Source organism: Python bivittatus, unplaced genomic scaffold (genome assembly GCF_059951505.1).
Source record: "Python bivittatus isolate LINGU-HERP-01145 unplaced genomic scaffold, Pbiv_v1 ctg000180_np1212, whole genome shotgun sequence".
NCBI lineage: Eukaryota > Metazoa > Chordata > Lepidosauria > Squamata > Pythonidae > Python > Python bivittatus.
In genome coordinates this window covers 386,661-403,543 of record NW_028277047.1, presented here as the reverse complement: position 1 = coordinate 403,543, position 16,883 = coordinate 386,661, and the positions used below count along the sequence as shown (strand labels likewise).

Sequence of the window (16,883 nt, the reverse complement as noted above, 5' to 3'; positions counted from 1 at the left end):
CGTCCTCCTCTGACTGGGGCACACATGAGGATGGCTGAAGAGAGGGGCTGGGTGGGCTTCTGAATGCAGCCAAGGTGGGTGTTTTAAAAATAGATCTGATAGATCTCCTGTCCTCCTTCCCCAACCCAAAAACACCCAGGGACAGGAGCAGCACAATGCGAACCAAAGATTTTGAAACCCAACCGCCCAAGAGAAAACTCTGTGGGCCTCTTGACTCCGTGGGCCGAGGAGGGCCACTTTTCCTTCCCCATCCACGGCTCCTGCGGCATGCTTCCTCTTCCTCTTCTGCTCTGCCAGGAAGGGAACAGGAAGTCTCCTCTGAGTTGAGACTGAAAGAAGCAGCTGGGGAGGGCTCGGCCTTCCCCACTGCCCACCAGCACGGCCAGAGAGGCACTTAAAAAGAGGCCCGTCAGCATCTTGGCTGGCAGGGGGCCCGGCAGGAGCCCTGAGGCAACACCTGGCCGACAACCCTGGCTCGAAGGAGCAGCGCCGGCACTGCTCCCAAGGCTTGGCGGGGGGTCTTCTTGGCTTAGCCCGCTGCTGGCCTCGCCTCCTTTTCTTAGCTTATCGCTAGCAAAGCCAGAAAACGGGCTAGCTCAGAAACCAGGCTAAGCGTGCTGTGCGAATGCCGTAGCGTGAGCGCAGGATCTCTGGATCAGCTGGCCCTGAGTCCTGGAGGAAGTTCCTCCTTTACGCTTGAGTTCAGCCACTCCATCGGTAGCCCCAGGGAAGGACAAGTCGGGCGTGCCGTGGCTTCCTTATTCCTTATACCACTGTAGAGATGAATGAGTGTTTGTTGATGGCAGGCCCTGTTGCTCGGGTGGCTGAGGCCGTGAGAGGGAGGAACAAGAGCTTTTGGGGCAAGGAGACGTACTAGAAGCTCTTTAAAATACACCACCCCCCCGGCGGGGACAGCCGTGGCTTTTCTCCCGTCCTTTTTTGTGACCTGTTCTTGGGAGGAGACGGTGGGCACCCCGAGGCGACTGCACCCAAGGTCAGGAGCAGCTGTTGCCAGTCTCTGTCCACCTGCCTTTGGACAGCCCCCCTACCCCAAAGGTCCTCTCCACCTCAAAGCACATAGCGAGTTTAGCCAGAGGACCCCACGCGCCTTCTCTGCCTCTTTCCCACGATAGGAATAGATCTCTCAGTTGCTCATGTCTCACCATCACCCACAAAGCGGGTGCATAAAAAGCTTTTACCAGAGTTGATATTAATAGACTGGCAATGTTCCTCATGCATTTTTGATGCACGGGGGGAGGGACGAAAAAGCTGGTGGCACCGAAATGCAAACGTGAGCCCAGCCGGCTTTCCAGCCTGGCCGAACGAATGCCTTTGGCAGCTCTGCCTGCCAGCCACCACGGCCACTTTATGGGGCAAAGGAAGGGTTCTCCAGAGGAACAGGAATATTACCTGACAGGGCAGGGGTGGCCGGCATTCAGAAGGCAGGGAGTAGAGGTCTCCTTGCACCGGGAGCTGGCATCGGTTGGAAGATGAGGGTTTCCAGTCAAGTTCAGCACCCTGCTTTCACTAAGCAATAGAAAACCAAAAATTCTCTCCTCATCGTTGGCAGCTTGTATGCAGGTAAACTGCCTCTGAACGTGGAGGTTTAATTAGAGGCCGCTAGAATGCGTTGATCCTCCTCCATGGATTTCTCTAATGCTGCTTTAAGTTGCTTGGCTGCCTTATTTCTCTAGGGCAAATTCCTCCGCTTCTATCCCTCTTCTGCTTCTTTCTCTCTGCCTCATTTCTCCCTTCTGCGAAATGGGAGCAACCGCAGCCCTGTTTCTCAAAGGGGCAGCCAAGGCCAGTCCAGGAAGGATTGCAGAGCCAGCGGGTTTCTAAGTGCTGGGGGAATGATCGATGGACGGAGCATTTTTCAGTTGCCAGGGATGCAAACTTGGACAGAGGCTGAATATTCTTTTTTATTAGCATATATTATTCATAGAGACCCATCAAGGAGCACAAACAGTGCTCGAAGGCGGGGGCCACTGAGGAGAGCCTTTAATTGATTGCCCTTGGCCATTTGGGCATCCTGCAGCAGGAGTCGCGTGGTCTTTCCATGCTTCTCTGGAAGGAGAGCCAGCGCCCGTTGGCATCCCGGGGCCAAGAAAGCAGGCGGCCTTCAAGGGGAGAACGGGCCGCAAAGGATGCCAGCTCCCATCGTCCCCGGGCAGCAAGGCCAGAGAATGGCCCAGTCAGGTTGAGAGTCGGTGGGGCAGCGGTCAGAGGGTCGGGCTAGGACTGGGGTGACCCACGGGAGCTCCCTGGGGGGGACTTGGGGCCCGTCCAAGCAGGACATGAATCTAATAAACACGAGAACGGGCCCCTTGTGGTGGGGTGAGGAAGGATCAGGTCCTCCGGCCTGGCGTGAACCCCGACAGCGGAGAGGGGTGACTCTTGACTGAGGGGAGGGCAGAACTGGGTCAAAGATGCTGAAACCGTTTTCACAGCCATGTCTGCAAAGCTCCAGCCGGGGGTTAAGCTCCCCCCACCCCAGCGGAGGCGTTTTTAGTGAAAGTCCGGATGGGCCTAGCTCAGGGCAGAGCCCACGTTTTGCACGCAGTGGAATGACAGCAGCAGCAACAGCCGTCAGAGCAGCAGCAACCAGAGCTCGGTGGCTTCTGTGGTTTTTGTGGAGTTGGGGAGCAGCAGGTGACTTGTGAGAACCGGCCTTTCATCTTCGGGGCGCCTCCGCTGGCTCGAGGGAGGGGGAGGAGGAGGTGGGTCACCTGAGGCTGCCTCGCCATCAGCCAGGCAGCTCCATGCCGGCCCCGGACCCCTTCGTGTGGTTCCCTGGCGGGGTGGGGCACGCAGAGCACTGGCCCCTCTCCGGATGCGCGGGTTTCCCGGTGTGGCCGTTTCTGTGGCAGAGTTGTTGTATCCTCGACAACACAAGACGCAAAGGGGGTGGGGGAACAGGGTTTGGGGGGAGTCAGGTTCCAACCAACTTGAAGATCTCCCTCCCGCCAAACTGTGAGGGACGCAGGATCCAGAGATGCTCCCTGAGAGTGGAGCTCGGCTCTCTGCGGCTCCCCTGCTGGCTGCTGCCCCCCGTTTTTTCACCAGCTGCTTCTGCTGCCCCCCACCCCACCCCCAGACTTAGAATATTCCAGACTGTCTGGTCCAAAAACCTGTTTGCCAAAGAGGGGCAAGAGGGAGAGGGAAATACCTCACCAGACCCTTTTATTGTTTCATTTCTTTAATCGCTTTTGGTTGATCTGTACAAAGGTGTTGAAAAATATACAAATTGTACATTACGCCCCCCACCACCTGCTGAGCCAGCTCCCCTCCTTCCTGAAAGAGACCGGGAACATGGAGCCCGAATCTCTTTGCCCCCAAGCTCAGAAGTTAATTTGCATCTGATTTTTATTGTGGGCACATCTCTTCCTTCTTCAGTTTATTTGGCCAAATGACTCAGAAGTTCTCTTCCTAAAAAAGCAGAACCCGAAAAGAGTTGGGCATAAGAGAGGTTCGTGATGTGTAAGAGGCATGAGAGCAAAATCCCCTTCAGGGTGTCTGTGTGTGTGTGTGTGTAAGGAGAAGAATCACTCGGGGAACAATTTTGAATGGATGTTAACAACAAGTTTGCTGACCACTTTTCCTGTTTCTGCTGTTCCTTGCGCATGGCTGAATATCTTTGTAAATTAAACTGCTGCCCTCTAGTGATGTGGGTTTATGTACCTGAAAAGGCAAGAACATGGTTGCCAGAGTCCCCTCACAGCCAAAACCGGAGTAGAAATGCTGACATCATGTCCCCAGCCTTATAGCATAAAGACCCAGGCAGGATCAGAAGGGGGGTGTTGGTGAAGATGGCAGCCACTTTAATTCTGGCATTCCACCTTGTGCGTGCCCCCCGGATAGAGGGACGCCTAGGTGAACTCCATTGATAAGAGCAGCCTTGCCAATTAAGAGCCCCCAAAGAGCTCCGAAGCAGAAATGCAAGGATGGAGGGCAAGCGCCAAGTCTCAGGGTTGAGGTGCATGATGGGAAATTCATCTAGCCCCCAAACAGGGCTAATCACGCCTTTGGTGATGCTAGGGGGGAATCCACCCCCCCGAAGGCTGCAACAGAGCAACCTTTCTAGGGTCTCAAAAGGATTTGGCAGGGGTCGGAGTCATCCCAGGAAGGGGTCATTCTCACGAAGGGAGCCCGAGGGCAGAAGGAGAGGACCTTTGGAAAAAATTTGGAGAAATCCAGTTCTCCCCCTGCGCTGGTCAAGGGCAGATTGGAGTTTCCAGAGGGGGTATTCATGGAGGGGAAATGGTCAGACTGCGGTGAGGGCCTTGGACGTAAATAAGATCAATATAAAAATATTTTCTCGCTAGGGTCTGGTGGCCCGTGGCATTTTCGTGCAGGCCAAATGTGCTGCTGTTGTGGTCAGCTGGGTGATGTGCTAGGACAAGATGGGACGTGGGTGGAGCCTCCCAGGCAGGGCCCGCCTTGCACGAATAATGGGAAGGGCCAGCCCTTAGTCGTCGTCGTCGTCGTCGTCATCGTCATCGTCGTCTTCAGTGTTAATTTCTCCTTCCAGCACATCCTCAATCCAGTCTTCCAACTCATCTGCAGAAGGAAGGTCTTCCTCGTCATCCATGTCCAGCCACACGCTGTCAGCCTGTGAGGAGCACATCAGAGGAATGAGCTGTGGGCGAAACGTCCAGCTGGGCCGGGACTGAGGCCTCCCTACCTCTTGCCCCCCAGCATCGAGGCCTCGAGGGCCTTCTCCCCCTCCGTTTGTCCATCTCACCCCCCTCTTAAGTCTCAGTCACATATTAAGTCAGGAAAGACCTTAAGTCCCTAATGGGTGATGTAAAGTCATACTCTAGACTTTTCCCAATTTCATGCATGTGGGAAAGCACAGGCCTACTCAGCAGGATCTCCGCTCCTTGGGTCCGCTCCGTAATTTGAAAAGTTAGTGATTTCCAATCCTTGAAAAAGTTTCCGCTTTGCATTCCCCAAGAGAATGCAAGAGTCTTGGGAGAACCTTGCAAGCGAAGAGCCTCTTTCAGGCCCTTTCATGGACTTTTTGTCATTGCTGTTACCTTTCACCCCCTGCCTCTGTGACAGCTCCGGGCTATTCTCTAAAACTAGCTGTTTAAAGGCAGGTTGAGCATCCAGGGTGGTGATCGGGTGGTTTCCACAAACCTGGCCGGCTGGTTTTCACCCTGCAGTGCGGAAAAGTTTTCCGCTACCTTTTTCCCCGGGTGCATACAATGGATGGATCTGGCCTGTGTGAAGCCAAAGGGGCAGCCACGTGTTTGACCGTACTCACATCCGTTACGTTGACAACGCCAATCTGAGGCCGGGACAAGTCGATGCCAAAGGTTTTCTCCCAGTAGGGGATCAGCTGAGAAGGAAGGAAAGAGAGGGGAGCAAAACCCATTAGGAGAGCGCACCTTCTGTGGTTTTGTTGGGGGGCTGAAATGGGGGTGGGTGGGGGTGAAGCAGTATTTGAACTGTGGGGTAAAGAGCTTCCTCTTCTAACTTAGGACAGAATGCGAATTACGGCGGCTTTCCCCCCGTAATTACTTTTCCTTTGGGGTTTCGGTCTTGCGCACCATTCAGACATTGCCCACCACTTGGAAGGCTAACTGGCACTTTTAAAGAACCGGAGGCGGGCACTTGGGGCAACCCAGGCCACCTCCGCCGAGGGAACCCTGCGCAACGCTGCTCGCTTCCCTTCCGCGCTTCACGTTGCGAACTTCTCTGGCCTCGTCCTCCGGCCAGATCAAAATGCCTGAGACTTCCGCCTCCCACAAACGCCAGCCCCAGCACGTGCCCCGTGGCTCCCACCCCTGAGACCTCAGCAGGCTTTCCACGGGGGCAGTTAAAGTGATGCCCCCCCCGGGGCAGCCTGGACCTTGCCGGGCAGGGAGGAGAAACGGCGAGGCCCGAGGGGAAAAGGCGCCCACGCAGTCCCCAGATTAGCCTCTAAAAGCCCCCTTCTCTCCCCCTCTCTTCTAAAGGGAGCAGTGGACTCTTCACCAGTGGGAATTCCTCAGGATCGATCCAGATGATACTGAGGTCTGGGTTGTCTGTGTTCTCTTGGGCAACTTCTTTCAGGATCTCTAGGAACTCGTAACCGTCTGAGGCGAGAGACAGAGAGCAGAGGGGAGTGAGGGGCGGCCTTTGTTCTGATCCCCACACGTCACGTCCACCTTGCAGCCTGGAGCCCCTGAATGAAGCCCCCCGCCTCCTCCCAGCTCCCGTTTGCAGAAATCTCATTTTCTACGGGAATGGCTCAGCCCCCCGACAGCCCACGGTGGACAGGAACCGGCAGCCCCGGAACATCTTCAAACGTTCCTCATGGAGGGGGACCTTGACTGTAAGCGAGACAGATTTGACCTGCGTGCCATTTGTTTTTATGATGACCAGGGCCTGGATGAACGCCCTTGCTGTTTCATCCGTCTTGTATTAGCCTGGTGTATAGCTGGACAAATGCTGACCGACAAGGGATTTGGGAGTCAATGCAGGCAACCCGCCAAGCTGGAGAGGCTCCCGCCCCGATCTAGAATGACTTACCCGGATCGTCCTCCTCTGCAAAAGCGACAATGTGAATGCCGTCGATATCGTCCTCCTAAACAGAGGGGAAAGACAGACTTACCCTTGGTGGCTTTATTGCTCTCATTGCTTTGCTATTATTGGCAGGCCGCCCAGTAAAGGGTGACAAGGTGGTTTGCCAACCAAACCAGGGTGTGCAAGCAACAGCATTCAACTGCTCAGTATCCACAACAGCGCCGCACCCAGAATCGTGCAACCTGACAGGCCCGCTTTTCCCAGCCATGAGAGCCTCAGCCTGTAAGGCCAGCGAGTCTCCAAGGGGACTTTCGTCTGCAAAGTAGGGTCCCCTCTGGACTCATCTGATCCCTGCCGTAGGACTGGCCCTTCCGGTCCTACCCCACAATTCCCCCGACCAGGGCCTGCGCTGTAGCAGAAGAAAGGGGTTTGCTCTAAGGCAGCTCAGAGCTTCCCGTGGCTTGTCAATTAGTAATCAGGCTTTAAACGCCGCTCAGAAGTGAGCAGTGTTTTGGCCGGGCACGCCCAGGGGGCATCCTGCCGGGTTCCTGGCTGCTGCAGAGAAGCCAGCTGGTTGTGCCCTTGCACGGAAAGTTGCTCAGCATGGGTCATCAAGGGAGCCTTTCCACGGACAGACTTGCCACGTCTTGGAGGGTTTCAGAAGGAGCAAGTGGATGCCTCTGGATGTTTAAAGGTAAACCAGGGGGGGATATATTTACCATTTACTATCTGCCCAGGACGAAGTATCTGCTTTCACCAGAAATGCTGGCTTTGTACTGTTTCTATACTATTCATGGGAAGTTGACACTGGGCTTCCACACATCGGGGGAAGCGGGGGGCGGACTCTGGTTTGGGGCTCCACTTTCTGCTCAGCTGTGAAACTCCCGGGGGGGGGCTCGGGCAGGCCTGAGGCCTCCCCAGACTTTCGGGACCAGTTCTTCCTGTGCCTTTGGGGCTTGGGCTTCAGAACAACGCCCTCCCCCCATTTCATGCCTTTCATTGTCCTGGAAATTCACCCGGCGCTGCGCCTGGCTCTGGTTCCAACCGTCTGCAGCTTACATCACCCATGTATCTTTCCTTCTATTCATGTGCAAAAGTCAGCAGGCCGGCAGCACAAATGCTATGTCAGCTCAGCTCAGCTCAGCTGAGAGAAAGAGGCTGTGTTTGGTCCTCCTCTCCTTGAACCACTTCCATCCCCAAAGGGCTTTGTAACTAAAAACAAGGGCTCAGGCGGGTGGTCAGTTCCTCCTCCCTCCATGTCCTATTTCCTTTTACGTTGGATTTCTTCCCGCACTTGATAAACCTGAGACTTGGGACTGGGATGGAAGAGATAAAACTGTCAAATAAGCCAGCCTCCAGCATTCTGTCCATCTATGAGCGATGTTGCTATCCCCACTGATAAAACACTACAAGAAAGTCAATCCCGAAGCAATTGTGCCCAGATCAGTCGCGATCTAGTGTCCAGCGTGCACCCAGGTTTTCTTTCTTTTTCTTTTGGGGTTGCTCAACAGTCTCCTCCTTGACTTGTTTCTCCCCGAATTGCCACATCTCGCCCTCTTCTCCCCTGGGGAGGCAGCTGGATTATTTAATTAGTGCCTTTTCTCATTATTTTTGCTTAATAACAGAGCAGCGTTAGGTCGACTGGCAGCCCTTTCAGAAGGATCTCGTCCCAGAAAGGGCCCCGCTGGTGAATCTGGTACATGCCAAATGCTGCCTGGAACCCGTGGAGTTGCGACTGTGCACCCAGTGGGATATGGGGAGGGGGTGGCCCTGCAGTGCCTCGCCCTCCCCGCTTTTTCTGGTCTGTGAACATACCCAGGTTTCATACATGCTGTCTGGGTGGAGTTTTCTCAGAGTTGGCCTGCAAGAGATGGAGAGAGAGTAACAGAGCAGTGTGAGGGTGGGAAATGCAGCAGATCAGAGGAGGGTTCCTTTCGGGCAGGGCAATGTGGGGAAAGACCCCTGAGGATGTCATTTCCCTGGCATCGGGGGAAGCCCAAGACGTCCTAGTGCCCCCCCACCCGAATATTAACCAGCCCTGGCTCTGCTTAGCGTTTTCCAAATAGCTAGGTGCTCCTGTGTAAACGCGCACACGCTGTCATTACAAAACCCCTTAATTACAGCCAGGCCCTTGGCGTTCCCAGCTTCCAGCGGGCCGAAGCTCCTTTGGCCACCGCTGAATTTGTCTACGGTGAGTGCTGCAGTCTCCAAAAGAGCCCTTTGAAAGGATAGCGGTATCTCCAGGGGGCAAGACTGGGGCGGGGGGCCTGCGTCCATTCCCTTTGGTGTTTTTGAGCAGCTGCGGCAGTGAGACTCGGGACCGTACGTGGTGTTGCCCTGGGTATGCTCTCTGAAGGGCCTGGATGGCCCTCCTTTGGGGAGCTGGGGGGATGCTCACTCAGTGGCCTTGGGGAGCTGCTAGAGACCCCCTGCTCGGGGACGGGAGGAGAGGGAGGACCCATTTGAGGCTGCTCCCCAGCCGGGTGAGGGTAAAAAGCAAGAGGCTTTGAAACGCCGTCCTCCCTGGGCTCAGCCAGGGTAACAGTCCGGACGGCGTCCGTTCGGGGCCATGAAGGCAGGCCTGGGGGTGCATCTAATCCCACTCTGCAGCAAAGTAATCCAGGAGCTGCTGCTGCCCCCGGGGCCAGGGCACGTCTGGGCTGATGCTCGCCGCCAGCACAAGGCCACCGGGCTCTGGGGAGGGGGGCCGACCGTTGGGGCCAAATGTGTGCCGTTTCCATGGCAGCTGGAAGGAGAAGAAGGCATTTGTGCTGCTGCTGCTGCTGCTAAGACGGCTGCCATGGAAACTGATGAATGCCTCCCCATCGCACCGGGCACAGTGAGCTGCTTGCGAAGGTCCCTGCTGGAAGGGCTCCCCCGGGGGGTGGCAGCAGTGAGGCTTCACCTCTTGTGCTCCTCCATGAACTGGACAATCTCTTCCTCGCTGTTCGGCTTGTCCGGGATAGTGACCGGCTTCTCCATAAAGGGCTCATAGTAGTCAATTTCGTTCAGCTTCAGAGACAGCTTTTTTGCAACCTGCGAAGAACAAAGCTGGACAGTCAGACCTTCCTGGAAGGCGGGGTGGAGGTTTTGCCGGCCTGCCCTGAAAATGCACGACTCTAAATTATTTATTCCTCATAAGAACCAAGAGGAGGCTTTTTCATTTCTTTGGCAGGGCCAGCAAAAACGTTGCAGAGCAGTGAGCAAGCCGCCAGTTCCCACAGAGCGCTTCTTCAGGCTGGGGCAACGCAGGTGGCGGCTGGGTCTGCCAGGGGTGACCCTGAGCTAACCAAGGCTGCAGCGCTTCCCAGGGAGAGAGGCCCCCTTAATTCAGTGGGGTTTACTTCTGAGGAAGCTGACTCGGCCACGTCCTGCCCCACGCTCTTGCAGGCCTGCATCCTACAAGCAGCAAAATTCTGACTCTTGCTCATCGCCCAGCCAAAACTAAGATCATGGCATCTGGACCCATCAATTCCTGGCAAATAGAAGGGGTAGAAATGGAAGCAGTAACAGACTTCATTTATTTGAGCTCCAAGATCACCGCAGACGGAGACAGCAGCCATGAAATTAAAAGACGCTTGCTCCTTGGGAGGAAAGCCATGGCAAGCCTAGATAGCATATTAAAAAGCAGAGACGTCACCTTGCCGACAAAGATCCGCATAGTCAAAGCTATGGTTTTTCCAGTAGTAATGTATGGCTGTGAGAGCTGGACCATAAAAAAGGCCGAGCGCCGAAGAATTGATGCCTTTGAACTGTGGTGCTGGAGAAGACTCTTGAGAGTCCCCTGGACTGCTAGGAGGCCAAACCAGTCAATCTTAAAGGAAATCAACCCTGACTGCTCATTGGAAGGATTGATAATGAAGCTCAAGCTCAGATACTTTGGTCACCTAATGCGAAGAGAGGACTCTTTGGAAAAGACCCTGATGTTGGGAAAGATTGAAGGCAAAAGGAGAAGAGGACGGCAGAGGATGAGATGGTTCGATAGCATCACTGAAGCAATGAGCATGAAACTGAGCAAACTCAGGGAGGCAGTGAAGGACAGGAAGGCCTGGCGCAATATGGTTCATGGGGTCACGAAGAGTCGGACACGACTTAACGACTAAACAACAACAACCAAACTGGCTACATTTTAATTGCCCCTAAGAAAGGCACCGTGCTGTTGATACGCAGGGCTTTCCCCCCTAAGAGCGTGTGAGTTATTTAAAAAAAAGAAATCGCCGACCTTTTTGCTTCCAGGGGTATAAGGAGCATAGAAGCGTGCCCAGTTGTCCCCTGGTCCTGTTCTTCCAAACGGGACTGGCACAAAAGACCAGTCGATGTGGTGTTTACGTCCCTAGAAAGGGAACTGCTCGTCTATGTGGACGCCCAGCCTTTTCCTCCTGCTGACTGTTCTCTCTACAACATTTGGGGAAGTTCCTTTTGACCCTCCCTGCCAGCCCTGGGTACCTTGCTGTCAAAAGTTGCAAAGAAAGGGATGTAAGGATGGAACTCTTCAGCAGCGTCTTCGTAGGCCTTGAAATCTGGAAGAGAAGGCAGAGCGTCAACTCCTTGGACTGCTGGACCCAGAAGACGGTCTCCCCCCTTGTGCTGGTTTCCTTGGCCTGGTGGGCTATTTTCTGGTGCCCTGAAATTTCATCATCGTCAGCCTTGCTCCCCAATCTCGGGTGCTCCATTTCCCTTGAGACCCCCTTCCTCCAGTGCTGTGCTTACGCTCAGAGTCCTCATTCTTGAAGTACCCAATGAGTTTGGGCTCATCCTCGATATTTTCAAAGGCTTCAAGTTCGTTTTCTCCGTCAATAAACTCCACGGGGTCCTCCAGGACCTGCAGGAAAGGGTGAGGGTCAGCCCTTGGCTTTGGAGCACCAAGACTCTGCTCTCTGGCCATCTCTGCCTGGCCACCCCAGGGGATTGTTCCGCAAGGCATCGTTGACTTTCTAAGGGAAGGAGACTTGGGTCCAGGGCAGAAATGTCTCCATGCTTCAGGCCCACCTTTGCGGCGAGGAAATGGGGGGGGGGGTGTCTCCATGTTTGCGTTTGGAGTCCATCCATATGGGAGAAAGGCGCTCTGCCCACTTTAGAGGACATCCATCAGCACCTTGCACAGGGACTGGAAGCAGGTTGTTCTGGCCCCCTCTTAGTCCCAGCAGTTCAGAACCAACTGGGAGTAGCAGAAGAGTAACTCCCAGCAACCCCCACCCAGGGTGCTGCAGGAGCCCTTCATTGGGTGACCCAACTCAAAATGGGAAGGCCACCCTCAACCTGACACCAGCCATGCTTCCCACTGGCCTGGATGAAACTGAGGTGAAGATGACTATGATGGGCCGTGGCTGAAGGCACAAGATCCGAGCTGGCTCAGCTGCAGAACTTGGAAGAGCTGGTCAAGGGAGGTTGGTGCCCAGAAAAGGCCCTTGAGGGGTGGGAGTGTGCCCAAGGACCATCAGCAGGGTGGGGCTGGAGAGAGACCCTTCTTGGATTCTCCTGCCTTTACATTATGGGACTTTACCCCCTGTGGAGAAGGGGGAGGGGCTGCGGGGAGCTAGGAAGATGGTGAAGGGGCTGCTTACATCAAGGAGAAACTCCACCAAGGTGTCCGCTGAAAATTCCCCATCGTATTCAATGACTTCATCCTCCTTAAACACGTACACGCTGTCTTCCTCAACCAGCCCTGCGGGAGCATCAAAAACAGCAGTGAGAGGCACCCAGAGGTTGCGCTTGGACCTCTGAGCATGAAGAGGTGGCAGCCTTTCTGAGGAAACGGGCAGCCCACCCCAGGGCAGATCTGTCTCACAAAGGTCACTTGCTTTCCAGCCGGTCCCTTTCCTTCTTTATAAATATCCCAGAAATCAGGCAGTGAGTTGGAAGAGAGGCTCAAAGTGGCTACATTCTGCCCTGAGGGGGGACTTCTGGGGCACAGACCTACTTGTCTAGGTGATATTCCAAAAGTTCCCTAGAGGGAGATGGCATTGCATGGACACACCGCCTGGCAGTTTCCACTGCCCTCTGCTGGCTCGTGGCCTCCAAAGTTCTCTGTTTCCAGCCCAGCCCCAGCAGAAAAGGTCCCTTGGTTGGCCCTTGATGGAGAAAAGGTGGATCCCCACCCAATCTAGCTTTCAGCTTGGGCGAGAAAGAAATGCCACCCACACCTTGGGTCTTCAGACTAGAACCCACCCCCACCTTGATCAGCCAAGAAAGGTCTCCAAGGACATCAAGCATTACCTAGTTTTTTGGCCACGGCAGCATCTTTCTCTGAGTCCACGAGACCAAATCCGACCCCTTTTTCTTCCAGGACTTGGGCTGCTAACTAGGAGAAAGAGACGACCCGCGGGCAGACGGAGGAGGGAGAGGCAGAGAGGCAGAAAGAGAGAGAGAGAAAAGAGAGGGAATGAACACATTTCAGAGACTTTCTTCAAGGGTTTCTGACTCCCAGCAACTCAGATCAACCGAGGATGCAGCAGATGAAACTGCTGACTTTCCACACCCCTTGCGTCTGTGTTTTTAACAATAGCCAAATGCAACTGTTCAGTAAAAGCTTCATGTCGCCTTGTTCCTCCGAAACTCTGCAAAAGCTTTTAAAAAAGATAGACACTGTCCTCTTTTCCCTCTGAATGGTTTAACCTTGAATTACTGCAAGGGAGAATAAGAGAAGAGAGGCCTTTGGCCATCCGGTCAGGGATAAAAGCGGTTGAATGTCGTCGCTCCAGGGGAAACCCAACCCAACTGTTGATGGCTGGAAGGTTCTTGTTGAATCTTATTCCTCCTTTCCTTGAAGGACTACAAAATAATTTCCGAAGGAGAGTTGGAGACCTGTGGCAAGCAGAGGAAAGCTGAGTCTCTGAAGGTCTCCAAAGCTGGGTGACCACTTTCAACTGGTTTTGTCTTTTAAAAAGTCACACGTTGGCCTTCTTTCAGAATCTGTCCAGTCTGGTAGAGAGGATATATTACTTCCGGCTACTGCAAGTCTATGTCAGGTCTTAGATGGGGAAGCGGATGGTCCCCCAAAGCTTCTACATTCTGACAGTGACTGACTGGACTCACCACACAGCACTGAGCCATAAACCCTGGTTTTTAACCAGAATGGCTTGTGGTTCGTGCACCGTTTAGATCAAGCCCATCCAGGGACTTTAGAGCTCAATGCTGACAGGCCCTGGACCTCCAGCTCCAAGAAGGCAGGGGATGAAACATGAATGGTGGTCTGCTGGGCATCAAATCCTCTTGAGTGCTGATTGGCCCAAAGAGCCATCTCTGGTTTACAAGCAGGACACCCAAACGCATCCAGTCCAATGAAAGAGGTTATTTCTAGAGCGGCATCTTTGGGGTCAAGCATCCTTCTCCTGCATGGGTCAGCGCACCATCGCCACTTTCCCAAAACTGCCTTTTCTCCTGGTGCAGCAGATTTTCCACTGGCTGGTCACATCCCCTGCCCACCCGCCCACCCCCCGGCTGAGGTTTTCCTGCACGGACTGGCAGCAGGAGATGCTCAGCCCAGTCTGAACGCGGATCCGCCTGCAGACAAGCAGGGGCCGTGAGGCAACAGGAGTTTCCAGTCCTCCTGGTTCCAGATCATCAGATCTTGTCTCCTAGACAGCCCCAAGCCAGAGTGGGAATGTCACTTCATTCTGGAGAAAGCCGGTATCTCAGAAGGACTTCTGGGCCATTGGTTGCGTGACCATGATCTCTGGAAGGCTCAGCGAGGCTTCAGCGGAGGCTCCCGTCTTCACCCACATTGCTGCAGACATGAGGACTAGTGGCATGAAAGTCCTTCCTTCAGACACAGTTAGTGCCAGCCCTGAGGACGCAGTCCAGTGGCAATTTCCTCCCTGTGTTCTTAGCTCACATTCTCCTCCAGAGGATGGACACCCCCCCCAAATATATTTTACCATACAAGTAAGGAAGGCAGAATGGTAAGATGAGTTTATCTGCTGCAAGAAACCGTGTCTTGGGGGGGAATGACCACTCTTGAGACTTTGAATCTTGTGGGCCAAAATGGTGCATGAAAAGCCCCCTGAATCCCTTCCATCAGCTGCCTGCCCCCTCTCCCCCCCCACTTTTGGCCCTCCATGCTGCAACCTTGAGGAGACCATCCCTGAACTGCTGCCTGCTCCCTCGGGTCAATTTTTAGGGTCATCCTGTTTGCAGCCAGGACATCTCCTGCCCCCAGGCTGCTCTGGCTTCTCTGCCCCCTCCCCTCTGGGCAAGATTCCCAAGGAAGTGGGCCCGGCCCCCTCCCCTCTTCCAAGGGGCTCCAATTTTGGAGGTGGCAAATTTAGCCTGCTGGCCTCCCACTTCTCTGGCGCTCTGTCTGGGAGAGAGAAGGGGCAGTTTGGGCAGATTTGGGGCTAGGTCAGACCCCTGCCTTACTTGATGCCCCTTGCCCTGCCGGAGACGAGGGCTGTGGTGCCAACATATTGTCTCCTGCCTGGCAGGTTAGAGAATGCTTGGCGTTCCCCCCCACCCCCGCATATCCCACATCCCAACTGCTGTAGTAAGTCATACCAAGTCCAAGCCTGGTACATCTTTCCCCCTCCCCTGGTCCCAGAAGCCCCTTCCCCTGCGCTCTGCCTGTGGGGGGAGGGGGGAGGAAGGTCACCCGGAGGCAGCCACCAGCCTCTGGTTTCGCTGAACCCTCACTCTGGGGGACCTTCAAGAAGGAGCTAAGGGGGGCATGGGGTGGAAGGGGGCTGGTTTCCTTCTGGACATGGCGGTGGCAGTGGGAGAATCCCCAGCAGAGGACGCGGCCTTGATGGATGGAGGGTATTTCCTTCCCCCCACCTGCTTCCCCTCCCAGCAGTGTTCCTGCACCCTGTGGGGTCTGCTCCTTGGGTCTGGGAATCTGTGGGGCCCCCCTGAGCGTTGTAGAGCCCTGTCCCAGGTTGCCCCCCCCCTTCCTTGCCCCCCCCCCCCGGTCGCTACCTCCAGAATCAGCTCCTCCAGCTCGAACTGCCTCTGCGAAGCCTTGTCGTCGCCCACCGGCTCGTGGTAGAGCAGAGCCAGGATGTCAAACTTCTTCAGGACCGCCTTGTAGTTCTTGAGGTTGACGTCAATGACCCGGTCGATGCCATCATATTCGGGGAAATCCAGCCCCTCCTCGCCCCGGGCCCCAGGGCCAGCCAAGGCCAGCAGCAGGGTGGCCAAGATCAGGCCAAGCCACTTCATCCTGCCACCAAGATGCTCCGGTGGTCCTCCTGAAGACGAGGCACGGGCCTGGAGAGACAGCTGCCCTTGCTTCCTCTGGGCCGCTCAGTCGCCTTCCTTCCCTCCCTCTCGCCTGCTCCCTTTAAGGTGGCAGGCAGGGGCGCGCACTAGGGTGGGCTCGCTGGCTCTTTGCTGACACGGGCAGGTGCCCCGGGAGCTGGCCGAGGAGGGCGACAACCACAGGAAGGGCGCGAAGCTCAAAGGCGGAGGAGCAAAGCTTCAGCAGCGCATAAAAGACCCTCGGGCGGGGGAGGGCGCTGGGGCCAGAGGGCTGTCTTATCCACAGATATTTGGCACCGTCCCCAGCCGGCCACCTCTTGCTCCCTGCCTATATATGTCGATGGGGAGAAGGTAGTGACCGGGCCACCTGATGGGGAATGCCAGCCCCCCGAAAGACCCTTGCGGACCCCCCTGCGCCTGTGGCTGCCGGGGCCCAGGAGCTCCCTTTGCCCCCCCCCCCCGCAGGTGGATCCCTCTGGTTTTCTCCCCTCTTCCTCCTGGCCTACATTGGAGGGCATCTTCTTATCGCCATATTAAGGAAGGGGGGCAGAGAAGGAGGTATGTGAGGCCAGGGGCAAGACGGGAGGCTAAAAATAAGAGGAGATGAGTCGGAGGTAAATCAAGACTGCCTTGTGCGGATGGCAGGGAAATTAGAGAGGGGCGGGCGGCCTGGATACTGTACGCCAGATTCCTGGGGGCTCTTGAGTTACAAGGGGCAGTTAGGTAAGTGTGTGTGAGCGAGGAGGGGCCCTCGGGGAGTCATTCCTTTGAGCGCCTTCGCCCTTGCAAGCATCTCTTGCTGGCAGGGCTCCAGCCAGCCAACGTCATCGCCTTGGATTCAGGAGACGGAGCCACGGCCACGGCAGGAGCCTCTGCGAAGCTCTCCTTTGTGTGTGGGGGGGAGGCAGAGAGCAGCCTAGGCAGAGGCCCCCTTGCCCTGGGGCCCAGTCCCTTCTCATGGGCAGGCTGATCCTAGGAGACCTCCCGGGAGGAAGGAACCGGGCTGTCCCACCAGGGCTCCGCTGGCTGCCGGGAAGAAGCTGGGAAGGTGGCCCCTGTTAAGGTCAGGGGACTGGGGACCAGTGCTGCGCAGCCTCAGCCTGGGAAAAGAGGCCACTGAGGCCCTGGCAAGCTCCGGCCAGAGAGGCCGCCTTCTCGCTTCCGCCCTCCCGTGTCTT

General features: G+C 55.5%; 1 protein-coding gene across 1 annotated transcript; it reads right to left on the bottom strand.

The window, feature by feature from the left end:
• Positions 1–1,459: 1,459 nt before the first annotated feature.
• CASQ1 (calsequestrin 1) lies at positions 1,460–15,935 on the bottom strand. Its single transcript, XM_088137041.1, has 11 exons — positions 15,424–15,935; positions 12,730–12,814; positions 12,078–12,178; positions 11,224–11,335; positions 10,960–11,033; positions 9,419–9,549; positions 8,329–8,374; positions 6,520–6,574; positions 5,983–6,083; positions 5,270–5,344; positions 1,460–4,612 (listed from the first exon to the last, which is right to left on the bottom strand). The coding sequence occupies exons 1-11, from the start codon at positions 15,664–15,666 to the stop codon at positions 4,469–4,471; spliced, it is 1,167 nt and encodes a 388-aa protein (XP_087993167.1). The 5' UTR covers positions 15,667–15,935; the 3' UTR covers positions 1,460–4,468.
• Between the last annotated feature and the right edge of the window lie 948 nt (positions 15,936–16,883).